This window comes from Plectropomus leopardus, chromosome 11 (genome assembly GCF_008729295.1).
Source record: "Plectropomus leopardus isolate mb chromosome 11, YSFRI_Pleo_2.0, whole genome shotgun sequence".
In the NCBI taxonomy this organism is placed as follows: Eukaryota; Metazoa; Chordata; class Actinopteri; order Perciformes; family Serranidae; genus Plectropomus; species Plectropomus leopardus.
In genome coordinates, this window is record NC_056473.1 from 33,126,998 (window position 1) to 33,154,036 (window position 27,039).

Below are 27,039 nucleotides of genomic sequence, written 5' to 3' on the forward strand. Positions count from 1 at the left end.
AACCCCACCACGCTGCGTCTTTGGTGTGTGAGTGCATGTGAACGGTTACTGAGTGGCAGGTGGCACATTGTACGGCAGCCTTGGCCACCAGTGTGTGTGAATGTGTGTGTGAATGTGTGAATGTGACATGAATTGCAAAATCGCTTTGAGTAATCGCAAAAAAAAAGTTTTCTAACCCTTTAAATGCAAGGTTTTTGATATAATGCCACTATGTTTTTAGATGGAAAAAGAAAGAAAAAAGAAAAAAGAAAAGAATTATTTTCGATATACGATACGATACGATACGATACGATACGATACGATACGATATGATATACTTTATTGTCCACGCAGGGAAATTTGTCTTGGACTTTTCAAGTGCAAAAATTAGGGACAACTTTCATCAGGTAAACCAAAATAATCTACCAAGTTTGTTGATGTTTGGACAAACCTAGAGGCTGATTTCTATGAAAATTTTAGGGTATGTTTCAGGTACATTTTGGGAATATCCTGCAAGTTTCGTAATGACTGGCTCAGTGGTTGTGGAGGTCTATTTATGTGCAGAGATACGCCCCTTTTGAAGATCATTGGTCAATATCTTTAAAACGTGAAGAGATATCAGCACGCTTTTTGTAGCTTTTGACAAACTTGGTCTGGTAATGCAGTTTAGGAAGGGTTTCAATAATGTGTTTTTTAACACATCAGAGTGCAAGGAGTATTAAAAATAATATCGAATAATTATGAGCTTTTAATAATGAATTGTTTTCAGTGCCAGTATAACTTTTTCCACTACAAGTGTTTCAATTTAAATATTTCCTTTATCATTTCTTTTCAATGCCTTTTTTACTGTCACAGTTTTAGCTTCATGAACAAACCAAATCATATTTTTCTTACCATCTTTATGGCTTCTTCCTCTCGTTCTGCATGCTATAGGACCAAAGGTCGATCAGCCGGCAGCGCAGTCTCTGAACTACAAGAGCTATCCGAACAATATGAGGACATCATGGAGGACTGTGGCCACGGGAAGTTCCAGTGGACGCTTTTTATGGTGCTGGGCCTCGCTCTGATGGCCGACGGAGTCGAATGTTTTGTGGTTGCATTCGTTCTACCGTCCGCAGAAAAGGACCTGTGTCTCTCCAACGCAGAGAAAGGAATGCTGGGTAAGGGCTTTAGAGATTTAGTGTTGCTCACAGTGTGGTTTCTGGAGTCGTGTTTCTGTGCTGCAGAAAAGGATCTGTGTTTGTCCACTAGTGATGCAGTGATAGTGATATGTAACAGTATCATCTATTTTACAATATACATGCAAGTCCATAAATCATCCAGGTCCATTAAAGGCCTTTAATTCATAGGGATAAAAACATTAACCCTTTGAGACTTGGAATGACATCTCTTTTGGTGCTGCATTCAGATGCCTTTCACAACTATTTAAACATTTGAAATCTGAGCAAATTGGTTTTATTTCTGTCAAAAATGTGAGGATAAAAGACAAATAGCAACTTGGCAAGAAATGTCCCACGAATTGCAAGAAATAAATAGCTTTAGATTAAAAAAAAAAAAAAAAAAGCTCGGGAAAGACATCAAGAGACCTATATTTGTAATTATCATAAATAAATACTCACAGTTATATTTACAGAATTATTATAATTTTTTTTAACCTGTGTTTTTTTTTTCAGGTCATTTTCGTGTACTTTTTTTTTAAAAAAAACTAATTTCTTGCTTATTTCTGGGTCATTTCTTAATGCCTTCTTCCCATGTTTTTTTAAGTAATTGATTTCTTACAAAAACACGGGATGAAAACAATGTACAACAAAAGAAGAACTTTGTAGAAGGTTTAAGAAATTACCTAAAAAGTAGTTAAAAAATGAAAACCATAAAAAGGAAATCACCTAGAAAAAGTGCAGAAAATTATAAAATTTTCTCTCTGTAACATAATCTAATATCTAAATATGTAATTATGATTCTAAGGTTATATGTAGTTTTTCCCTAGCTTTTTCTTTTTTCCCCCAGCTTTTTGAAAATAGTTTTCTAAATCTACTAATTTCTTGCAATTTGAGGAACATTTTCTCTCAAGTTGCTTATTTAGCTCCAGGTTCAAAGGTTAAAATATCTGTGACAGGTGTCTGAAAGTAGCACAAGAAAAGTGATGTCGCTCCAGGTTTCAAAGGGTTAACAACATTCAGCTCTAGTATCGACACATCATTATTAAATCCAAGTGAGGGCTCAATTCATACAGTGTCAGTGATGTATTCTACATTACACTGACATGACGTGACATGTTGTAGGCTGTGAAAGCCCAATTAATGCAGTCAGTGATGTTTTCTACAAGATTAATAACTTTACAGTCATAATATTCCATTATCATAATCAAACATTATGACTATCAGTGAAAAATGATCCAATAATGTGTCACGGGGATGTTTTTGATAACATTTATAATGAGATTGATGACACACAACCTGCCCCTGTCTGTCTCTCTCCCACACACACACACACACACACACACACACACACACACACTGGCAGCCAAGACAGAGTCAGTGATTTTCCGAAGCTTCTCCGAGCACTCAAATTACTTCTGCAGTCTAATTAGTTAATGGGCAGCATGAGGAGGCAGAAATGAATCAGCCTGTTGGAGAGGTGGCCGTTTCAACAAACCACAGTTCCTGGGCCACATAGTCTGCAGGAGTCTCAGTTTTGACAGTTTTCGTGTTACAGCTCCGTTTTGTAAAAATCAAGTATTCATGTAAAGTAGGAAAAACTTCAACAAGGTTTTTTTTTGGTTACAGAAAAATACAGCAGGGGGCAGCATGTTATCTAGTCCAATACCGACTTGATGTCCTATTTTCACTTAAATCAGTAAAATATGTTCCTGCACGATCAAAAACTTGCATCGATCCACACCTATGCAGACTTCTCATCATCTTCTAGCATGAAGTTATCATTTCCTCTTTTATTATGCGCACTATAGCTGTAGTACAAAACTCAGCCTGCTTTCAAATGGAAATAGTATAAGATGTAATAAAAAATATAAACATACTGTAAAACTTAAAAAAAAAAAGCCTGAGCTATTATTTGCTTAAACCATCAGACTGAACAGATTTATATTTTGGACAGGCATCTATAAGGGACAGGCTTTTATTTCTTTTCACACAAAATTTGCTCAGCAAAGATGGAAATACAATCAAATTTTTTATTTAACCTTGTGAGACCTGGGCAAATTGGATTTATTTGTTTTTCAAAAACATGGGAGTGAAAGTAATGAGCAACAAAGAGAAGAAATTACTTGGAAGTTAGCATGAAATCTTTGAAAAGTACAAGAAAATTACAACCTAAAAAAAAAGGTTAAAAAAAATGAGAGAAAAAATGAGAAAGTAAAAAAAAATCAGTGTGTCTGCTATATCTACTGAACTGAACTACATGGCAACCAGACTGCGCCTCTAAGTGAGACAGGCCCTTATTTGTCAAAATGTGCAGCCACACCCAGCTTGGAAAAGGGACTGGGTGTTTAACTAGGACTAGGCATATATTTATTAATATAAATAATAATAAACTTTATTTGTATAGCACCTTTCATACAAGAAATGCAGCACAAAGTCCTTTACAAGAAAGATATAAAGACACAATAAAAAATAAAGTAAAAAAAAGACCAGAATAGACTCGAAATATTTAAGTTTTATGGTAACTGTAGTTTAGTCTACTACCATACACTACTCAGAATATACAGAAACTGTTGGAAAAACTTGAACAATAACAAAACCTATATAATATTTCATATACCAACACTGACATTTTTACCAAGTATAAAACATGTGATGAGTGGCTCTAACAGGAGGTGTAGTGTAAGTGGGTTGGCGTATTTGTCTGTATATTCTGTGAATGTATGAAGGTTCTGTTTTTCAGTGTGTGAGCATGTGTTAAATGGTATATTGTATACATTGCAAAGGTGTATAGATTAGCAGAGATGAAAAGGGAGAGAGGGGAGGAAAAGATAGGTGCGTGTACAGGAAAAAGATCAAAAGTGAAAAGAGAGTCAAATCAGAGGAGAAGCAGCGGAGAAGAGAAAGAGCATGTGGAAAAAAGGTAGAAACAAGACAGGGTGGGGACAGAGGAGAAAAGGGAGGCAAAAAGCAGAGAGGAGGTGGGGATAAAAGAAGAAAGATGACGGGAGAGGTGATGCAAAGTGGAGAGGAGGCGAGAGGAGAGGTTGTCTGACTCACCTGATGCAGACTAAAGCTGCCTTTGAAACCTTTTAGGCAGACGCTCTCGCCCTCTTCTCTACAGGAAACACGAAAAACCTCTGAGCTAACAACCTGCACACTGAAAAGTTTTGACAAAGATTAGTATCGTGCAATAACACACGCCTTCTTATAGAAGTAGATAATATATTTAACAGGATTAAATTACTTCCACTTACTCAGGCATTTATATAAATAACATTTAAGAAATGGTTATAAAGCTTGAGTCAGCGATGTGCCACCACTCAGCTCAGCTGGCAGCTGAATGAAAAGCCCAGAGTGCATTTCTGCATGTGTTTGCATTAACGCTCCCAATAAATAACATTTTTATGTGATATATCGTAAAACATTAATTAATAGCTTTGCTTAAATCATTGACCTCAACAGGCTTACATTTGGGTCATGAGGCGGACTTTTAATCACACAAAACTATTGCTCAGCAAAGATGGAAAATACAATCAAATTATTTATTTAACCCTCTGAAACCTGTGAGAATTTCCTTTTTAAAAAAAAAAACATGGGAAGAAAGTAATAAGCAACAAAATAAGAAAGGTAGAAGATAGCAAGACATCTGTGAAAAGCAGAAGAAAATTACCTGAAAATTTGACAGGAAAACTAAAAAGAAAAAGAAAAAAAAGGAAAAAGGAAATGAGCTGAAAAGAACGATAGAAATTATAATAATTCTGTAAAATAATTGTAAATCTAAAATGATGATAATTATGTAATTATGAAAGTTAACTGGACATTTTTCCTTTTTTAAAAAATAGGCCTTGACATGCACTAATCTCTCTCTGTCTCTCCGTCTTTGTTGGTTTTTTTTTCTGGTAATTTAACTTCTTTGGTGTTAATTGACAAAATTTTAAATAGGTGATCTGAGCAGCTAAATAATGTTAACCCCAGCAGGTAGCCAAAATCCATTTTTATACGTCTGAAGAACTTCTAAAAAACAATGAACTGCTTGTTAACCAGATCAGGTTTCTAAATGAGACGGGCCTTTATTTGCCAGATTTTGTGTCACCACACCCTATTTGAAGTTTTCTGGTATGTATAATTTAAAGAAGGTCGCTTTATTGACCTCTACTGGTGACCAGAAGAACCTGCACCTTGAACATAAATTAGCTGCGACACTAAACTTTGTTGACATCTGGCACTTTGCTGTCCTTGTGTTTATCATCAGAAATCTTTCCTAAAAACCTCCTCCTCCCCTCTGCGATCACCACACTCAGCAGCAGACACCTCCCGTCTCACACCGCCTCCGTTGTCCCGTTTTACCTCGCTTTGGCCCCGAGCAGTGTTTTCCACAAGACTGTGTGTCTGTGTTTGAGTCAGCAGGCGAAGCCAGAGTGATCGATAGTCTTTGTCCCGACCTTGGAGAGAGCTGTACAGAATTTCAACGCTGGCCCGTATTTCAGGGACGCAGTTTAAAAACAGACGTTACAGCTATGCTGGTGAACTGAATTTTTGTCATACTGAAGGTCTTCATGTGCATTTGTTTAAAATGATGTATGGTAGGCTGCAGTGTGTGTATATGCAATTTTATCATTTGAGACCCAGTATGATCAGTCACGCTGTCAGCTGTTGCATGGCCATCTGCATACTGGGGTGTAATGTTGTCCCTGGCACCAGTAAGGGTTGTGCTTGGCGGAGGCAAAAGCACGCTGCTCATCGGGGTCTTAAAATTTGAAGGCCAAAATGATCTCAGAGTGCTGACGTTGCACAGGGGAAATATATTGTCTCCCACACGAGTCGACCTGGAAGAAAAACGACAGGATGAAAAAAGGAAAGTACATGAATGTTTGGTACAGTTTGGTCCTGTAATACACGGTGTGTGACAGTGTCTCTCTGCACGATCTGATATCACCGAGTCGATCGATGACTAACTTGTTTGTCCAGGATTCACATTACAGCCAACCAATCAGCAGCAGTTCTCAATTGTGATGAGAAAAAAAGAAATACTGCCCATTTGAAAGCCATTTTGAAGACATTCAAGCAGCAACTGCACGCAGATATTTGCTTGGATTTTAAGCACACTTTTGGGATATACATATATACACACACACATATATAAAAATTCCCTTCTCGCCCTGTCCCCTTTGGGCCTTTTATCTTAAGCTCGGGTCCGGGTTCTGCGTAGTATCTTAGCTGTTCAGGACTGCACACTTCTGGACTGAGATCTCAGATGTTGTTGCTGGTATCTGCTGGAACCGCTGTCCCAGTTTTCGGGGGTTACTGCCCCGAGTGCTCTGACAGCCACTGGTACCACCGCTGCCTTCACGTGGTATTTCGAGAGTCTTGCGTTCCTTCCTCCTGTTGATTGCGATCGCTCGAGATTGCTACATCTATCACTGCCGCCTTCCTCTATTGTTTATTGACCACGACAATGTCTGGTTGGTAGCCATCACCAGTTTGTCGGTCTGAATCTGGAAGTCCCGCAGGATTTTGGCCCTGTCGTTTTGGCCTCCTTTGAAGGTGTCTTCCATTTGGAGCTTGGGACTTCCAGCCCAAACTCAGCACAGATAACAAATGATAGCATAAGCAACTTTCTGCATGTGAATTGAAAAATAGAAGGTTTATCCAGGTGTTGTTATCCTGTGCTGTTGTTAAGTGTTTGTGCAGGACTAAGTTTTAGACAAATACTTTCTTGGTGAGATCAGACCATGCCGGTCTCTCTTTGCAGTTTTGTAGATTGAGCTTCTAAATTGGGCAACACAATGATTTTTTACTGTGAGAAAATGCACTTGGCATGAGAGCGTGTCAGTTGTGTGTGTCTCATGGTCAGTGTGAAAATTGGCAGCCCCGTCAAGTTACTAATCATTTTTGAGCATGTCATACAGTGCATGTGTGCATCAGCGCATAAATGCCAGACTTTAGAGGATGTTCCATGTGAACAAGAAGTGTGCAAGAAAATGCAGATAATATCTTAAAAACAGATATCAACAAGCTTTTGGTGATATTTTATAAGCTTTGTCCAATAATGAAACACCGAAACTAAACTAATCAAGAGGTTGGTAGCTTTGAGCCAAACCAGAAAAAGGAGCAAAGTAGAAAATTTCATTTCTTGACCTCATTTAGTCATATCTTTATACATCTCTGCTGAACTCAAATTAATGTTTGTGAGGTGTTGAGAAAGAAAGATGCATTTTAAGATTCTCTGTTTCTCTTTGTCTCTGCAGGTCTGATGGTCTTCCTGAGCATGATGGTGGGAGCCTTCATGTGGGGCGGTCTGGCAGACAAAGTTGGCCGTCGGCGCTGTCTCATCGTGGCATTAACAATAAACTTCGTCTTTACCTTCCTGTCTTCCTTCGCCCAGGGCTACGGCTTCTTCCTCTTCTTCAGGCTGCTGTCTGGTGTTGGGTAAGACTCACAAATATTGTCTCTTCTTATAGTTTTTGGCTGGACTGAAGCAGAGACAGGCAAGCCCAGTGAATACAAAAGTCTGTCCCATCGGCCGTTGCTCTCTCGGAAAGCAGGTTTCCATTACAGATTTGTGTAAAACTAAAGCAATGTTTTCGAAATGTCGTAAAACACAGTTGCAAAATGACTGCGTTTCCAGTGAGTGATGGTCCGCACATCATCCGTTTACTCAGTTATTCAATTCTGGCTGCAAAAACATTCCAATCCCCCCCGGCCCGGGACACCAAAATGGCTGGAGCGCTCCGCTCTCATTGTCCACAGGTGTCTTCGCCAGTCTCCGCTCCACTCGCGTTCTCCGCCAGTGTCTCCACTGCTGTCCCCGCCGATGTCTCCACGTGGGTCTCCAAATGTCCGTTCTGCTCTCATTCTCCACTGTGTCTTTGCCGGTATCTCAGCCGGTGTCCGCTCCGCTTTATTCTCCACTGATCTCCCCGCCGGTGTCCCCGCCGGTGGACCTGCTGCTGTCCGCTCTGCCGGTGTCCGCTCTGCCGGTGTCCGCTTCGCTTTCATTCTAGGAATTTGCAAGAACTTTTTTTTTGATTTTACCTAAGAAAATTATTAGGTTTTCATGAGCTAGTTTAGAATGTTGAGATAATTGTATTTAGAATTATCACAATTCATCACAATTAGAAACTTAAAATGATTTCACAGAATTGTTGTTTCAGGTAATTTCCTTGCTTTTTTGGTTGTTGTATGTTTGTGTTGTTTTATTTTTGTTTTTGAACGTGCTCTGTTCTTTGTAGGCCTATATTTGTTTTGGGTTGGTTTTTTTTGTTTGTTTTTTTATTTACTAATTTCTTGCTGATTTCTGGGTCATTTCTTCCTCTTTGCTGTCTGCGCGTCTTTGAAGGAAATCAAACTTTGGTTTTAAAGGGTTAAAAAACAAAGCATGCACCAGTGACCCGTAACACAAACCATCAGAAAATGTTTCTGCTGAAGAGCTCATTAACTAATGAAATACAATCTTACCTCATACAAACATTTTGTTTCCACCTCACTCTCTTTTAACCCTTTTTAGCTCTTCGTTTAGGCTTCTTTCCTCACCGCCGTCTCTCTTCTTGTGCGCTGAGCTCAACTTCTAATCAGAGTGTTTTTAATCACCGACGGGCTCCACCGTGCCAATTTAACAAGCAGAACAGGCATAACATTGCCCGACGGCCAATGTCTTGGTGTGTCAGGGCCTCACGAAAACGTTATATTTTTAAATTACCAGTTCTGATTACAGTTTTCTCCTCCTCTTTCATGAATTTCTCTCTATCCCTCTCTACTCAGTATTGGCGGCACAGTGCCAATCGTGTACTCGTACTTCTCCGAGTTTCTTCAGATGGACAAGAGAGGAGAGCATCTGTCCTGGTTGTGTATGTTCTGGATGATTGGTGGCATCTACGCGTCATTCACCGCCTGGGGAATCATACCCAGATACGGTAAGACTTTAAAAGAGGTCAGCTGGGACACACTCCCATAAAAAGGTACTTTTATGCTGCTTGTGAGGAAAGTTGTATATTTGAGGTGTCTGATTTAGAGTTTCCTCACTCCTGTAGCTGGACCCTGTGTGGAGTCACTTCATGTACAGACGACTCTCATTACACTTTAGGAGAAGTCGAATCACTCAGAACAACGGAAACACACGAATATGAAGACCTTTAAGCTTCAGCTTTATTATTTAAAACTTATTTCTAAAAAGCTAGAGTAAAATGTCTAGACACAAAAAGGAAAAACTATATTTATAGCTAATTATCTTGATGACATTAAAATTATGTTAGAATTATTATGATTTTCAAGCCCTTTTTAGGGGTTGTTTCGTTTTTTCCATTTTTTAAAATTATTATATCTTTTTTTTTTTTGTACTAATTTTCAGATAATCTTTTTTTTACTACTTTCTCGCTAATATTTGGGTCATCTCTTCTTTTGTTGCCTTCCTCCCATGTTTTGGAAAGAAATCAAGCCAATTAGCCAAGGTTTCAAAGGGTTAAATGGACCTTGTGTTACTAGGTTTAATGGATTGTTTTCAGATCTTCACAATTTTTGGTCAAAAGAAAATAGTTTTATGTTTAAAAATGTGTGTGTGTGTGTGTGCGCGTGCGTGCGTGCGTGCAGGCTGGGGGTTCAGTATGGGCACAGAGTTTCAGTTCCACAGCTGGCGGGTGTTTGTCCTGGTTGCAGCTCTTCCTGCCATCGCCTCCCTGGTTGGACTCACCTTCATGCCTGAGAGTCCTCGCTTTCTCCTGGAGGTGAGACTGCGGACGAGGTCGCATAGGTTCTCGAATATTTGGAAACTTTCGGATATATTTATTGTGTGTGTGTGTGTGTGTGTGTGTGTGTGTGTGTGTGCGCTGAGCAGAATGCCAAGCATGATGAGGCGTGGATGATCCTGAAGCAGGTCCACGACACCAACTGGAGGGCCAAAGGAAAACCAGAAAAAGTCTTCACTGTGAGTACATGTGTCGGTCCAATACGCATGTAAAAGAGTACTAATGTATTATTCAATAATATATTATTGATTATGGTTGAACCAACCAATGTCCGCATCTTTCTGAGGTTTAAATTCGAGTCAAAGGTGTGTGGATGCAGTAAGATAATTGATTAGTGTTTAAGGCTTATTTAAAAAGTCACTGATAATAAAGTGAAATCAAATCAGATCAAAGTGATCCTCCTCTGATGCAAAGACTGATTTGTAATTTTTGACTTTATTGTGATTTATTTTGAGCTTTGGACAGAGCCATGCTAACGTCTTCCCTGTTTTTAGGGGCAAACCTTTCCCTTATGCTCCGCTAAGCTAAGGTCTCCTGCTTTTAAAATGCTGTTTCTGAAATCTGTGAGGAGAATGTTAGTATGAGTTTTTGCTTCCTGCATGTTTCAGTAATATTCTGGTTTATTCCCTGCCTAAAAAATCTGGGTTAGTGATTAGCTTCTGACTGTGCAAGTCTCATCTGTAAGTCAAAAGCCTGCATTTTATTTTTAGAAATCTGAAGAGCTGACAAGAGCTGACTTGATTGTTCTTTTTCCTCAAGAAAGAAAATCAAAATATTCCACTGGGATTGGAGTGTGTGAACCAACAGACAAAACCTCACACTGCTGTTAAAGTAATATTCAGGAGAAGCGACACCAACTAAGATCAAATGTTCTTTTAATATAATTTTCTTCTCTTTTATCGTCTCAGGTGACTCACATCAAGGCTCCTAAGACAGCAGAGGATGAGTTTATCGAGATTCAGAGTGCGACAGGAACAGCTGTACAACGATGGGCTGTCCGCTCGCTAACACTCTGTAAACTGGTATGTAGGAACACTCCCAGTGCAGAGACTGGTTTCGGTGGTTCAGGCTGTGGTTAGCGCTGTGGCCTCTGAGGAGGGTGGATGTGGGTTTGTTTTTGTACTCTTCTCTTGTTTGTCTTTTCCCCTCCTGAGAACATGACCAGACCAGCAGACCGCAGGACCCATACAGCTTGTGTGGTGTTGTGCTCTGACAATGCATGCTGGGATTTTGGAATTAGATATAGACTTTGTGTTTTTTTTGCATCTTGATTTAAATTCCTAATCAAGTAAGACCGTAGTTTGGGATTTTGGCTTTTGAGGGGTTTTTAGTATGTCTAAAGGCCTGGTCACACCCATAGTCTGTATAAAAATAATGAGTGCCGCCACCATGACGTCACTTACTGGTTTACTCCCATTTTGAAGCCTCGAGTTTGGTATTTCGGCCATCACCATCTTGGATTTTTGGAGCCAGAGGATGAGAGGTTGGAGCTGTGTGGGAGGGAGGGCTGGATCTGACTGAGGGGCCATTTACACTGCAGTGTTTTTTTATGAAATCTTCAAACTTTTGTTGCAGTTTGGCCTTTTGTTCACACGACAACAGCATTTTGGGGATCTGAAAACGCCTTCTGTTGCCGTGTAAACTGGCGATGCACAGATCCTGTGAGAACGTGTCATTACAAAGTTACATCGCCAACTAGTGGCCTGGCATTTATACTGCAGCGTTTACAGTTGTTTTGCAGAACCGTGTACACGAGCTAGGACCGCTAAGTCTTCTCGTGGATGTTGGTCAGAGTATTAAAGTGACAATAGGTGGACTTTGATTAATCCTCAAATTCTGCAAATTAAAATTGTGAATATAAACTATGTCTGATGGAAACACATCAGTTTCAAAAAAAAGTTTTTACGTCCACATGAGGTGGTATTTCAAGCGATTGAAAAAAGCCATATTTCAGAAAACTGCGACGGAAACACGTTTTTCACTTTTATAAGTCATAAGATGCTTCGGCGATGATGGCATGATGCAGCAGGAGCTACAAAAGGTGTTATTGCAACACGTAACTCTTCAAAAGTTAAGCGGATCATCCGGAAGTTTTTAATCCACATTTCCTCCGTGAAATCGTGGACTATCAGCTCCCAGAAATCCCTTATATGAGGGCTTGCCTTTCCATTATGGCTCCATAACGCATCTACGTGGCCTTTGATTGGAAATAATGACGGCTAGTGTGGTGGCTGCATTAGAAGATGAACCAGCTAATGTTTTCAACGTCCATCGCCATGCTTCTTGAAATGCTGTCACCAGAGAAGTCGCAGAACATCACTCAGTGGAAACGCAGTCATTTTGCCCTTGTGTTTTATTGATATTTTGGAAATATCGCTTAAGTTTTGCACAAATCTGTCATGGAAACCCGCCTACTGTGTGCTAAACTCTCAACTCTAGTAAATCACAGCTAAAGAAAAGAAGGCGCCACTTTGTTAGTCATTGCAGTGAAACCACAAATCTAACCTTTTTAATGTGCGTATTTGTCCCAGGTGCTGAGGAACGTAGCGTCGCTCGTGTCTGCAGAGCTGAGGTTTGCCACACTCTTCATGGCCATCATCTGGTTCTGCATGGCGTTTAGGTGAGTACACAATGTCATCCATTACATCATCATCCAGGTTTATAAGGAACAGCAGGTTGGTTCGTGTGGGCGACAACAAACAGCGAGACCGTTTTAAAAATAAAAACTCTGAGACATTTTTTATAAGGCAGAAGAACAAGAGTCCCTAATGTGATAAAGAGGCTGCAGTCTCTGTGTTTGTTACATTCTGGTTGTTTTATGCACCTTTTATTGATTCATCCTTCTCTCGATCTGCAGTTACTATGGTCTGTCTGTTTGGTTCCCTGACATGATCAAACACCTTCAGCACGAGGAGTACGAGTCCAAGGTCAAGGTAAGGTAACAACTATTGATTGAGCTCATAACAGCACAGATTAATCTGTCCTGCTTTGGAGACTGCAAGAAAATTTGATCTCAACTGCTTGAATTGCTTTTATTTGGATTTTAAAATGCCTGCAGAGAAAATGGTTTAGTTTTGTTTTGTTTCTGTTTAGGTCTTCCACAGGGAACGAGTGGAGAACTTCCATTTTAACTTTTCTTTAGAGAACCAGATCCATAAAGAAGGGGAATACATCAATGACAAGTAAGTCGCTGCATCGCCTTCAGGACACAAGGACACAGAGAGATTTACTGCAGTTACTGTTTACTTCTACAGGGCAGAGGTATACACGCTGAGGTACACTGTGCTTTAATATGAGGCAGAAAATTAAATATATGTTGAATAATATAAATATTACATCCTTACCAGCCAATTCTCATTCTCAGGTCATCAAATACTGATGCTTCGTCATATCCCTCAGCATTTATTACCAACCTACAGGGAACCCTTTAGCGTCTGTATCAGGCTCAGGTTCAAACTGTCAATGAGGATTAGAAAATGATATTTACACCTTTTGAAAACCATCATTAGTAAGTTACATACCTGAATGATATTGCATGACCACTTCAGTGGCATTTTTCTTAATTTATTGCATTTGGATGCATACGGTGAAGCTACATAGCACTTACAGTTTCCTATTATTTTTGGTGGCGCTGGACTATCTCTATCTATCTTTTAACATTACTTTCAGTGGTGATGCACAACAGCACATTAGCTGGATGAAAGTAGCCAGCAGTGTGAAGAGGGCTGTAGCCTTATCGTTTAACCCTTTGAGACTTTAGTAAATTGGTTTGATTTCTTTCAAAAACATTGGAAGAGTTAAGTAGCATTGAAGGGGGAAAAAAAGGAATTAAATAAAAATACAAGAGAATTACCTGAAAAGTCATTTTAAAGAAGAAAGAAAAGAAAAAGTACAGCAAAACAAACAATAAAATGGCAGGGAAAATCACTTAAAAATGACAATAATTCTGTAACATCATTTTAAATAGGTAATTAGGATAATGAGAAAACATTTTTCTTTAGCTTTTATCTTTTTCCCTGGAGATTTTCCCCTAGCTTTTTAAAAAAATATTTTTTAAATCTCCTAATTTCTTGCAATTTGTGGATCATTTCTTACAGTTACCTTTTTTCCCTCCGTGTTTTTTTTAAGAAATCGCACCAGTTTGATCAGAGTTCAAAGGTTAAATTACCTGTAAAAGGCAAAGCAACACATCTGTCACCAGCACCTCGTCCCAGTGAGGTTTAGTGTTACGGGTTTCATTTCATTCTCAGTTATGTTGTGATCAGAAACTGTTTTGCATGCTGTGTTTTGTTGTACGTGTTGTTGAATGTGATACCCTGCAGCTCATAACTTACTCATTAGCAATATGTCTACAGGTAATCGTTTTGCATATGCTAATGCTCCGGTCAAAACAACATTAAAGTACATTGTGAAGACGGTAAACCATGACAGGTTTATGATGCTTCACACTTTTATTTTAAACTGTATACTTTTATTTTGTTAACATGCATATACCAGAAGTTTATTATCTATAAAGGTGAAGATAGTTCAAATAGACCTCGTGATTTTGTTACAGCACCCCAAAAATCCCATAATTCCTTGTGGCTCAATGTTTTAAAAGCAGTTTCACCTATAACCTTGTTTTTTTTAATGATTTTTCAATGTGTAGCTAAGACGATACCGCTTGACGTAACCTGAAAGTGATCCATAATGGACGAAAAAGAAGAAAAAGGTTTCATGCATTCAAACTCTTCTTGATTGTTGAGTTTTTAACCACCTTTTTCTCGGTTGTCAGTGCCTCCTTATATTTTAAACACATATACATAATTACCAAACTGTCTTTGCAGAGCTTTATAGTGGGATTTTTAAAAACTTTTCAGCATAAACCTACCATACTGTTCTTTTTTGGAGCCAGAAGTGACCGTATTTCTGCGAGAACACTAGCTGCTAACTTACATAGCATTGAAATTGGCTTAAAACCATTCAAGCAAAATAAACTAAATAAATTGAATATCTGACCCCTTAGAGGTTATTTTAGTGCAGCCAAACACTTACACGACTTTTTTTAATGACCAAAACGTTGCAGTTACCTTTCATGAACTGAAAACAAACTGAAAAAGTGACGGCTACGCCTACACTCGGTGAATCTTGGGTTATGTCATGGTTATCTGCACTGACAAAAATCTGCTAAAAAAACAGTTTATGCTGGTAGCATCGAAGAATTTGCTTTTCATACTTCCCCCTCATGACACTGTTATTTCTCCACATTCAAAGACCTTGATTTTGTTTCAATTATAAAAGAAGTTTAATGCATAAACCAGCGAGAATGACCATCACAAGCTTGTATGACCAGCTAAACCATCGAAAATTATGTAAAAACATAATAAGCTTATCAACCAGCTTAACTATATTGCTGGTCAAGCTGTTTTTTTTTGTTTTTTTATTTTTTAGCAGGGATATTACTTAACCGATGTTGTTTCCATGGTAGCCTTGTCATCACACAGCACCCACCCATCAAATGCTCACCCCCCCTTAATCATGCATAACCGTAAGCTAAAATAACATTTACAGTGGTGAGTTATATAAAAAAACTTACTTATACTAGAGACCACAAACGTTTTTTTTTTTTTTTAGTTGTGCATTTTAACATGCTGGTCTGTGGTGGTCACTTTTAGAGCATGGAGAAGCGTAGACACACTTGCAGTATTTAGAAAAACTTAATTAAAAGACCAACACATTTCAACTGCATTTTCGGCCCTTAATCAAAAGCGGGATTGCTTTTGGAGCAAGTAGCCAGTCGAGAAACTGCAGTTTTTACTCTTTGACTTTATTTTTCAGGAAAATGGAAAATTTATTCAGTGGATACCTGAGTTCATGGCAGCTGCGCCAAATGCGTGTTGTTTCTTTTCTACACTTTATATTGACTGCATACATTTCAGTAACTCTCAATCTGAGTACAGCTTTTGGACAGAGATTGGACGACATTTACAGCTAAATCTCATAATGGTGAACTGGGAGGAAAATGGGATTGCAATGGGATTCTGTAACAAAACGAGGGGGCGTACACTTCACCTCTGTGAGAAAACGTTTTCAGTGCAGATATACAGTATGTTACACTACTGTATATTATTCAACTTCTATGCTCTTTTCAGAATTAAAACAGACAGATGGGGCTTTAACTTTTAATTCAGCATGATTAGTATAACTAACAGGGCTGCCACTGAATTCACCATATTGCCATGGAGATGATCGTTTCACCATTTTGACTCCAACTCACATTAAAGCTCATTTCCATGGCAGTATCGTCAGTGGTGGCCGTCTTGGATTTACCTCAGTTGAGCCCATTTTGTCCATTCTGATTCTGTGCTGCCACAGCAATAGAAGTGAGAGTCCATGGTTTTTGTTTTTTTTGTCTGTCTGTTTGTGTGTGTATCCCATCCCATTCCCGTAGGTTCATCAGTATAGAGATGAAGTCAGTGAAGTTTGAGAACTCACTGTTTGAAGACTGTCGCTTCGAAGACATCACGTCCACAGACATTGTGTTTGAGAACTGCACCATCCGCTCCACTGTCTTCTATAACACAGGTACGTTCAGCAGGCGCAGCGGCACGCAGGACGCAGGATGCAGGGTAGAGATTTTATGTTTTGTATAAGGGTGCACGAAACCTATATAAAATATAAAAACAATTCATTTGGCCAATAACCGATACAGATACTGCAACATGGTACGGTCAGTGACCTTCTGTGTCAGCTGTTTACGCTCAGGGACTCCGTTACCGTGATGTCGTTACTGTGATGTCATTACTGTGATGTCACATGCACATGGTGGGATGACACAGCACAATCCTTATGTCCTTTTGGGACCCATCCACCCACCGTATAAATGCACCGTATATTATCTATCGTTACCGTCAGCGTTATTTCCTGGCGCTTCCTTCAGCGTTTCATGCTCATGTGACCGGATCCGTTCTCAAGTGCTGCCACACATGCGCGTTGCGTGTGGACGCACCCGGTGCTGTCCAGCCGTCTCCCTGTGTATAATCACAACGCCACCAGTTCTGTCCGAGCACATTCTCAACTGACGCCGTCCAGCTGCGTTTCAGTTGGACGTGGACGGTGGCTTACAGGGTCATGACTGTATATAGTTGACAAGTTGGGAGTGAGATCGGATTTGATATCAATAAATCCCCACCTGATTTTAGTGATCTAATGATTTAGTGATGCGTTAACGTCATATTATCGTTCTTTTACCGTGATGAGACATGAAAAACTGTGCCTTTAAATGTATGTAATACTCACTGATTGAGCATTATAGGAAAAATACTTCAACTTAGGGATGATAGTTTTTACATGTTTACTTCGGTTTATGATATCGGCGGAAATCAGCATGTTGGGCTTTAATTTTAAAGCCCAGTTCTGTCAATGCCAATGACATGTCGATATTATCGTGCATCCCCCGTTTGGTGGGTTATATCAAAAGATTTTCTCACAGGACCAAAAGCCAGTCCATCACTGTCCAGTGTGAGTAACATGGACCACACTTGAACCAAAAACTGGGTTGACAGGCTCCGTCTTTACATTGTTTGTAAGTGGGTTGCCAATGGGACCAAGGAGGAAAACAAGAGGGTCCCATGTGAGCCGTCATTCTCAGGCTACATCGTTCCTGACATGTTCAACCACTCAAAACCAAGAAAGTTTAAACAAGTATTTGCAATGCTCACATCATTCTCAATATGAAACATGATGTTTCAATATTAGACATGTCATATTGATAGCACTGCATTGCAAAGCCACAATACTTGTTATTCCTACAGATGACGGGCGGCTGAGTGTTTATCTAGCCCACAATAAATATATTGACTTGAACATTTTGGTGATTCTTCTTGGTGTAAATCTGATATTTCTGTTAGAGTTTTAGCTATTATTTCTATCACTTGCTATCACTTTATTTAGGATAAATGAAGATAAATATTTGACCCCTGAAAAGAACTCTTCATGATTATATTGCATTATATTGAAATATTGCAATGTCCGTTTTTATGCTGACGATACAGTCTTCTATATCATTGGAACCCGGTCTTCAGGTTATAGTCTTTTTTGACAACCTCCAGACTTATTTCAGTTATTAAAAAACTTGGTGTAAATGCTTCAAAAAGACAAAATGTTTTCATTTCACACAAGTATAAAACTCTGATGTTCCTGTACTTCACTATCAGTTATAATGGAAATCTGATAAAAGGATGGATGGATGGACAGATAGATTCCTGATGATCTTTAGTTTCAGTGAATCAGGTCTCAGGTTCGTCAGCTGATCCTCTTCCGTGTTCCCTTTCATGGTTCGTGGTCTCCCTGCTCTCTGTAGATCTCTGGAAGGAGAAGTTAATCGACTGTAGGCTGGAAAATGTCACCTTTGAGCACAACAAAATCGGCTGCCATCTGGACACTGTCGAGGAGAACGACGTTCTCATCTACCTGGTCAGCTTCCTGGGCAGTCTGGCTGTGTTGCCAGGCAACATTATCTCGGCCCTCTTCATGGAGAAGATCGGCAGGGTCAAGATCATAGGTGAGATTTGGAAGTTTGCTACCCTTTCCTGATGATTGCTGATGTTTTTAATTTTAGTGGCCAGTTACATGGCAGCGGTTCTTGTATGAAAAGTTCAACTGTGATGTGGCCTTTTGTTTACACGATAAAAGCATTTTGGGGGCCTGAAGCACAAATATTTGAAACAGAGTGTAATCTTTTGAAAACGCACCCCTTTTGTCACCGTTTAAACTGGCCATGTGCGGATCCTGTGAGAATGTTACACCGCCAACTACCGGCCTGGCGTGCATACTTCAGCATTTACGGTTGTTTTTGTGGATCTGTGTACACCTGAAAGCTGCGTGCAGATAATCTATAAGGGGTTTTCCATTACAGATTTGCATTTAACTTAAACAATGTTTTTAAAATGTCAATAAAACACAATTACAAGACAACTGCAGTTCCACTCAGTGATATTATGCCACTTCTCCTCTGGCAATGACATTCCAAGAAGCATGGCGATGGATGTATAAAACCTTAGCAGGTTTATTTCTGTTGCAGCCATCACACTAGCCGTCATTATTAACAGTCGAAGGCTATGAAAGTGTGTTATGGAGCAATAATGGAAAGGCGGGAAGTGGCTATATATGAGGGATTTCTGGGAGATGATAATCCATCGTGTCACACAGCTGTGGATTCAAAACTTCCAGATGAGCCGCTCAACTTTTGAGTGTTATTCGATGGAATAACAGCTCTTGTAGCGACTCTTTGTTGTACATGACGTGACCTATAAAAGTGAAAAAAGTGTTTCCATTGCAGTTTTGAGAAATACGCCTTTTTTGAATCATCCGGAAGTACCAACTCATGTGGGCATAAAATCATTTTTGCGATAAATGGGACTTTTTCCAAATTTGGCGTGTTTCCATGAGGCATATTTATATTTGCATTTCAATTTGCAGAGTTTGAGGGGAAATGGAAACCTGCCTAATGAATGATAGATATGCCCTGAAAATGGGATTTCAGATTCTAGATAGCCAGCCTTTTTACATCGGTCCAAAACGATGAAACGAAAATAAGTGCTAGTAAATAAGTAAGAAATAAGATACATAGAGACTGTACATGATTTAATGCAGGGATTCTGTGATTTCCTCAGGTGGCTCCATGCTTATTTCAGCTGGCTGCACCTTCTTCCTGTTTCTGAGCCTCAGCCAATCAGCGATCATCGCTTTGCAGTGTTTGTTCTGTGGCGTCAGCGTAGCTGCGTGGAACGGCATCGAGGTGGTGACTGTGGAGCTGTACCCGACTTCTAAAAGGTACCACACTGTGTCCACATCACTTATTTTTATTTTTACAAGTCAGATGAAGACAAAGTAAAGCATTTCTACCAGGGTTACAGAAGTGTGTTTACTGTTAAAAAGTTCCTAAAAGAACCACTTTCAGTAAAAAAAGTCCTTCCAGAAGGGATTTACATCGTTAAAAAGCTCATTAAAAACCCCGGTAAATAATAAATGTTTATTAAAAAAAAACTAAAAAAGGAATTAAAAAAGTAAAAGGATTAAAAAGATGAAATACGATTAATTGTGAGATGGTGTGTAAAAGTGGGAAGAATAAAAGGTAGATTATAAAAAAAAAATTAGCATTTTTTTCATTAAAAAGAATAAGCTCCAGCGGGTAACGGGAATCTAAATTAACAATAATAGGTCCACTCCATGGTTGAATAAAATGTGGTCGACCTTTGACCTTTCATGACTGTATGCAAAAAACTTTTTTTTTGAAAGGTTATTGAAGTATAAATACATAGAAACATAAAAGGGTACATAAATAGATAAATGAGTGAATACATAAATTAATAAATAAAAGGTGCTGTTTAAAATCATCTGGTTGGTTGACACACAGTTGTGAACATCAGGCCCACCAAAATAAAAGATAAGTGCTTCCATAAAAGTGTTTACAAACACGCAAGGAATATTTGTTAATATATAACAAAAAAAACATAAAAAGAAGTCTAAAACAGGGCTTTGAAATAGTTAAAATAATAAAATCACACAGCAGTCGGGTGAGTAGTTAGTTACTTTGTTACTTATTTAGTTTTTATTTCTGTGTCTCATCTCACATGGGATTACAAGACACCATCACAATACGAAGCATTTATCATCTTCTGCTTTTACAGATACCAGACAAAAAAATCATGAAATAAATTAAGTTACAAAATAATATGTTATCAATATTCTTTCAAAAAAATACATTTTACTGTGAAAAATAAATTATTGAAATACAGTTTATCTTGTCTGGAGGTTGTTGTCCAGATAGCAAACTAACCTAAATGTTTCTTATATAAATAGTTCAACTTTAAAAACAACATATTCGACAAATACAAATAATTCTGTTTCAGTGTACAAATTTATCGCACAAACTTGACTTAAAGATCTTCAAAATGCTGCTGATGGTAGTTTCAACACAGTGGTGATGTGTGTGTGTGTGTGTGTGTGTGTGTGTGTGTGTGTGTGTCTCAGGGCCACAGCTTTCGGCGTGCTGAACGCTCTGTGTAAGCTGGCGGCGGTGCTCGGCAGCTCCGTCTTCTCCAGCTTTGTGGGCATCACCAAAGCCATCCCCGTCCTGCTGTCCTTCGCTGCGTTAGTGTGCGGCGGGCTGGTGGCCCTCAAACTGCCCGACACGCGAGAGAAAATCCTCCAGTGAGGTGACGTGAGATCCACAAAGAGAGGGAGCGGCCAAAACATTCAATAAGTGCTTAATGTTGGAAGCTTTTTGAATTGATTTGGACTTCACTCTGCGTTTGAAAGAAAGCGAGAATGGAAATCAGCTTAAATGTAAAATGCCAAGCTCTTTTTTTTCATGTGAAATATTTTGATTTTGTACAGGTTTTAAGAGGCTTGAGTGATCTTTCAGCAGCATGTAGAGGGATTCAGGTGTTCAGTCGGAAACTCATGTTCATTTCTGTTCGAGAAAGTGTGACCCTTTAATGATGCAATGAATCTTTTAAGACACACTGGATTTACTAACCTCATAATGATGATGTAAGTGAAGAATAATGTTATTTAAGGCTAAAATCAGATGGTCTAACTGGATGTTATGTCCTCTGCATCCTGGTTTCATGCACGATCACGACTGATGGCCAAAGGTTTTCTGTGGCACTTTTTTTTATTCTTTTCAACGATGTTAACAAATAATCCTTTCACCTGTTTGTTAAAGAGGCTTGTTGAAGTTTGAGAAGTTAAAGTTTCCTCTCCACTTTGTGCAGCAGTTATGCTTGAAAACATCGTTCTTGCAGTGTTGTCATTTACAGATGTGGCCAATCAGTGACTTCATTCAACTTGTCAGTCGTCAATAACTGTCTCGTACTGTTACCGACGTCTTTTAGTTCTGGCTCGATCTCGATCTCTTCTTATCCCTTTGAAACTTGGGCAAATTGACTTTATTTCCTTCAAGAGCTTAGAAGAAGGCAATGAGCAACTTTACAAGAAATGACCCAAAAAATTAGCAAGTAATTAGTAAGTTGCAAGAATATTACCTGAAAGTTATCAAAAAAGAAAAGCTAAAAGAAAACAAGAAAATGACCTGAAAAATAATATAGAAATATATTCCTGTGACATAATTTTTAAATATATATATATATATATATATATATATATATATATATATATATATATTCAAATATATATATAATATATATATGTATATAAGTATATATATGTATATATGTATAGGCCTACATTATTTTTGCCTAGTTTTTTGATAATTTTCTTGTAATTTTTTTGCGCTTCTTTTAGGTGATTTTTCTCGTCTCATTTTACCAATTTCTTGCTATCTGCAGAGCGTTTCTTTCCAACTTGTATTTTTTCCATGTTTTTGACAGAAATCAAACCACTTTGCTCGAGTATCAAAGGTGTAAAGGCTTGTGAAAGGTGTCTGAACACTGCAAAAGAAAACCCACGTCGATCGAGGTTTTAGGGTGTGTTTGAATTTCTCGTGTTTTTGTGACTAAGTGACTCAAGGAGACAACTGGTTTGTAAATGTGGCCCAGTATTGAGAGGTCCTTTCCATTATGTTGCCAGTTGTAAGTTGTCTGTAGGGACTCAATTCATCCAACCATTATTCAGGGAAAACTGACTGAGACTGAGTTTCAGATGGTCGTATTTCCTGAATGATGATGATGATGATGATGATGGTGGTGGTGCAGATGAGACCCTGTTAGATAACATTTTGTCCTTTGAGTGTATTAATGCTGCTTTCTTTCTACATTTTATTCAACTTAAATTATTTTCGCCTTCCTTCTCATTTTTCTGGGTCTAAACTTTGATTGAAATTATTGCACCATCTTGTGGAAGAAACTGAAAATCACAATTTATTTGGTCTCTGCGTTTGCACAAATAGTGGAAATATACTGTTATTTAGTATATTGTCAATTGAAGTGATAAATACACATTTATAATGTGGGTGAAGGACACATGAGGAACATGTCAAGACTGGAAAAATGTCCAAAAGAAACATCAAAGTAAAGTTTGTTTATCAAAAAAAAGTGCCAGTGGAGGATCCCCCGCAGCTGCCGACAGAGGTCCTAGTTTAGCACTTAGCATCTTAAAATCCTACAAACATCCTAAAATCCTAGAGACATTTTAAAATTCTAGAAATGTCCTTAAATCATAGAAACGTCCTGAAATCCTAGAAGTGTCCTAAAATCCTGGAAATGTACTTAAGTTCTAGAAATGTCCTAAAATCATAGAAATGTCCATAAGTCCTACAAACGTCCTAAAATCTGAGAAATGACTGAAAATCCTAGAGGCATCCTATAATCCTAGAAATGTCCCAAAATCCTGGTGATGTCCTAAAATCCGTAAGACGTCCTTAGATCCTGGAAATGCCCTAGATCCTAGAGACATCCTAAAATCTGAGAAAGGACGGAAAATCCTAGGGACGTCCTAAGGTCTTAGAAATGTCCTAGAGACATCCAAAAATCGTAGAGGTGTCCAAAAATCCTGAAAATGTCAAAAAGTCCTATACTAAAATTGTAGACATGTCCTAAAATCTTTGAAACAACCTAAAATCCAAGAAATGTCCTAAAATACTAGAGACGTCCTAAAATCCTAGCAATGACCTAAAACCTTAAAAAATACTCAAGACGTCTGAAAATACTAGATGTCCTAAAATAATAGAAACTGTCCCCCAAGCAGAGCAGGCTGAAGGTCCCTAGCATCAGTTCTCTACTTTCAACCATTTATGGCCCGTCTTTTCATATTTCTCTCTCTGTTTTTGCTACTTTCGCCACTCTCTCTGCAAAACTCGACAGAAAACCAGCGCAGGTTCAGTACCAGTGTGTGTGTGTGTGTGTGTGTGTGTGTGTGTGTGTGTGTGTGTGTGTGTGTGTGTGTGTCTGTGTGTGTCTGTGTGTGGACGATGGACTTGTTTGACTTCTCTTGTACAGTTTTCATGTTGAATATTAATTGCAGAGGGGTCCGTGCTGCAGCTGGCTGTGTAAATGACTGCATGTTTGTCTATCGTGTCCTCTCGACTTCTTCGACCTCTCTTCAATGTGTCTTCGAGTTTTAAAATGTTCTGGCTCTGGATTGTGTTTTTTTATCACTAAAATAAGAAAGAGCGGCACTTTGACACCGATATATATGCTCACTGGCTGGATTGACGGCGTGATATTGTGTCAGCAGTGAGAAGCTCCTGCTTTTCTGTCTTCAATGTCTTCCAAAGAGACTCTTGTTGTTTGAACTGAGGACGGCAGATGTTAACACTCACCTGCTGTTCTTTGCTTTTCCGTGGCGTAAACTTAAAGCTGAAAATGTCTCAATGTAGGGTGAGAAACCACTGACTGCTGCTTTGTCCGGCACTATCTTTTTGTTTTTAGGAGATACACATTAATTCACAGTTTCATTTCTTTCAGCAGTGAAGAGAAAAAAAAGATGTGCAGCTCGCATTTTGACACCAAAGGCAAAATTTAGCATTTTTATCAGACTCCGTTGCAAAGTCATCTGTGGCAATAATTGCCGCTGAGAGCAACTGAGGTCATACACAAGATCTTTTTTGTGATCCTAACCAAATAGTGTTGTTGCCTAAACCTAACCGTGACGTTACACAGCATTAAAATTGTGTTACAGTGTGTTTCAGCTCTGCGTCACACAGAGACGCGAAAGTCGGTGCTTCCCAACTGGTCCAGATTTCTCCTCAGTTATTGGTTCATGGTCTGCACGTAAGAGAAATGAACACATATTCAGTTTTATTTAACAAAATGTTAACAACATGTGGGTTCAAAACACAATGAAATAACACATTTTGCAAGAATAAAGAGCAATTTGTTAAAATCAGGGGCGTTTCTAAGATTTGAGAACATTGGCAGCTTAGCCCGGACCTCTGTAGGAAAAATAATTATAAAAATAAAAGGAAAAATATTTTTTTCTTTACTATAATAAGGCTATAACAAATTATTTTAAAAACTGTCGCATTTTTTTATCATTTTAAAAAAATTTTGAAAATTTTTTTTCTTCCCCCTTAAAAATTTGTATGACATTTAACATTTTTTGGGGAAATTTTTTCTCTCCTCTAAAAATTTTTTTTGGCAATTTTTAAAGACAAAATGCCATCCAAACTATGGGCCCACCAAAACAAAGATCGCCAAAATTATATATTAATATATATATTAATAATTATAATAATAATAATATAATTATTTATGATAGTAAGAAACTGTTAGAACAGAAATTCTTTTTTTTTAATCATTAGATTTTCACGTTTCTGACTGATACTGCAACAAAAAAAGTGCGTATTGTTGCCTCAACACCAGCACAGAGGCACTGCATGTTGAACAGGGAGATAAAATAGTTCCTGTTCTCAAAAAAAAAAAAACCCAAACCTTTCACTCTACTGCAGAAAAGCCACAATTCCTGGAAATTTACTATAATTCAAAATAAAGTGTTTTTTTCACACACTTGACATTCAGAATGGAGCTGCGACCCACTTTCAGACCGTGACCCACCAGTTGGGAACCACTGCACTACCTGTGAGGGCCCTGGGTCCGGTGGGAGCCACCGTGCATGAAGAGATGTTTGTAACTGGTAATTCTGAAGTCGCTCCCGTGAAAAAAATGAGCTGCCACTCACAGACATTTGTGAGTTTTTTGGGCGGTTTCAGCTGAGGACAGATTCTGTCTTTTTGCTCTGTAACATCAGTTTGTTAGTTTCTCAGATTGTAGAGTTTCTGCAGCCCTCTCACTCTGTGCCACAGTGCCATCTGCAGGATTTTCATTGTACATGTTCAGCAGGCTGCCACGGCTCCGATAACAACTGTAAAAATGAGTACTGTGTGTCTTTTTATTCATTCATGTTTTGATTTATTTGGATCTGTTGTATGTGTCTGACATTGCTGTAAACAGAGATAAAAAGCCAAAATTTGTTCTTGTTTGAATTCAAATTATTGTCTTTTTTCATAGCTGAAGGAAAAATCCTTCAGTGCAAAATGTTTTGATTTCTGTTTGTTTGTTTGTTTGTTTGTTTGTTACTGTGTGTATTTGTGGCTGTGACAAATCAGAACAATAAAATGAGTTCATCAATCCACCAACATTTGTCTAAATCTGTTTCTGATATTACATCTCACGCGCACACACACACACACACACACACACACACACACACACACACACACAGCTGTATTTAGCTGTATTTAAAAAAATCAAGTCAAGTCAATGTTATTTAAAAAGAGTCACAGAGTGAAGCCATATAAACGATGTTTCAGCTGTCAGGAAAAAACACATTTTGCTGCAGTGTGCAGAGAAGAGAGAAGATATGAAAAATGCAAGAAGGAAAACTGTCATGTGGAAGGTGGTGAAGAAGCAAAGTGTCTGCACTGTGACAGAAATCATCATCTGGTGTCAGCAAAATGTCCAAGATGAATAAAAGACGTAAAAATGAATAAAATCAGAGGGGGAGAGGGAACTGTTACTGTACAGCTGATCCATAAATTAACAACTTTGACAGTAATATAATGATATTTTTGCATTAGTCCTAAATAACTGTTTCTTGAATGTACAAATTCCTCTCAAATCATGTCAACTTTCTTTCATTTGAAACAACTTTTTTTTTTAAAATATTCTAATTAGATAGTAGTTTTGGTTTTTTTTTTAGCTCTTTACATGAGTTGATTCGTTTTAAGATCAACCAGATCTCTTAATTTAAACGCTTTAAATGTGATAAACAGTGGATTTTCTTATGGCTCTTTTTTGAAGGATGGAGATGGGATTTGTGGTTGTTTCTTATGTATTTCCGCACTGTAAGTTATATATGTGAGTGCAAAGGAGCAGTACAGTGAGTATAATTAAGTCTGTTTCAAAAGATTTTTCACTTTACATAATATTACAACTGACTTTGGTATTTTAGCCTTGATATCATTTTTTTGGGTGGACACTGTAAATAGCTTGCACTGGGAAACTGACACAATCCAGCAGGTGGCGGCAATGCAACACCTGTGGACGCTAATCGCCATAAAAGTTAGAAGAAGAAGAAGAAGTGCAGTCAAGCGGGAAATGCATGAAATCAAGACAGGTGGAGTGTTGCGATTTGAATGTAAACACAAATGATTTGGATAAAGGAGCTGTGAATGAAAAGGTGGAGCAGAGACAAAAAGACAAAAAGTACTCGAGGCT

The 27,039-nt window shown here is 38.5% G+C and overlaps 1 protein-coding gene across 1 annotated transcript in view; it reads left to right on the plus strand.

The window, feature by feature from the left end:
* Nucleotides 1-21,865, plus strand: part of LOC121950786 (synaptic vesicle glycoprotein 2B-like) — a 38,199-nt gene extending 16,334 nt beyond the window's left edge. Inside the window, exons 4-16 of the mRNA XM_042496896.1 lie at nucleotides 913-1,139; nucleotides 7,388-7,568; nucleotides 8,901-9,052; nucleotides 9,726-9,859; nucleotides 9,970-10,059; nucleotides 10,789-10,902; nucleotides 12,412-12,500; nucleotides 12,738-12,813; nucleotides 12,974-13,062; nucleotides 16,311-16,444; nucleotides 18,222-18,422; nucleotides 19,534-19,693; nucleotides 20,894-21,865. Coding sequence (XP_042352830.1) covers nucleotides 913-1,139; nucleotides 7,388-7,568; nucleotides 8,901-9,052; nucleotides 9,726-9,859; nucleotides 9,970-10,059; nucleotides 10,789-10,902; nucleotides 12,412-12,500; nucleotides 12,738-12,813; nucleotides 12,974-13,062; nucleotides 16,311-16,444; nucleotides 18,222-18,422; nucleotides 19,534-19,693; nucleotides 20,894-21,077 — 1,831 coding nt within the window. The 3' untranslated portion in view covers nucleotides 21,078-21,865. The remainder of the gene's footprint in view (nucleotides 1-912; nucleotides 1,140-7,387; nucleotides 7,569-8,900; nucleotides 9,053-9,725; nucleotides 9,860-9,969; nucleotides 10,060-10,788; nucleotides 10,903-12,411; nucleotides 12,501-12,737; nucleotides 12,814-12,973; nucleotides 13,063-16,310; nucleotides 16,445-18,221; nucleotides 18,423-19,533; nucleotides 19,694-20,893) is intronic.
* The last annotated feature ends 5,174 nt before the right edge of the window (nucleotides 21,866-27,039 follow it).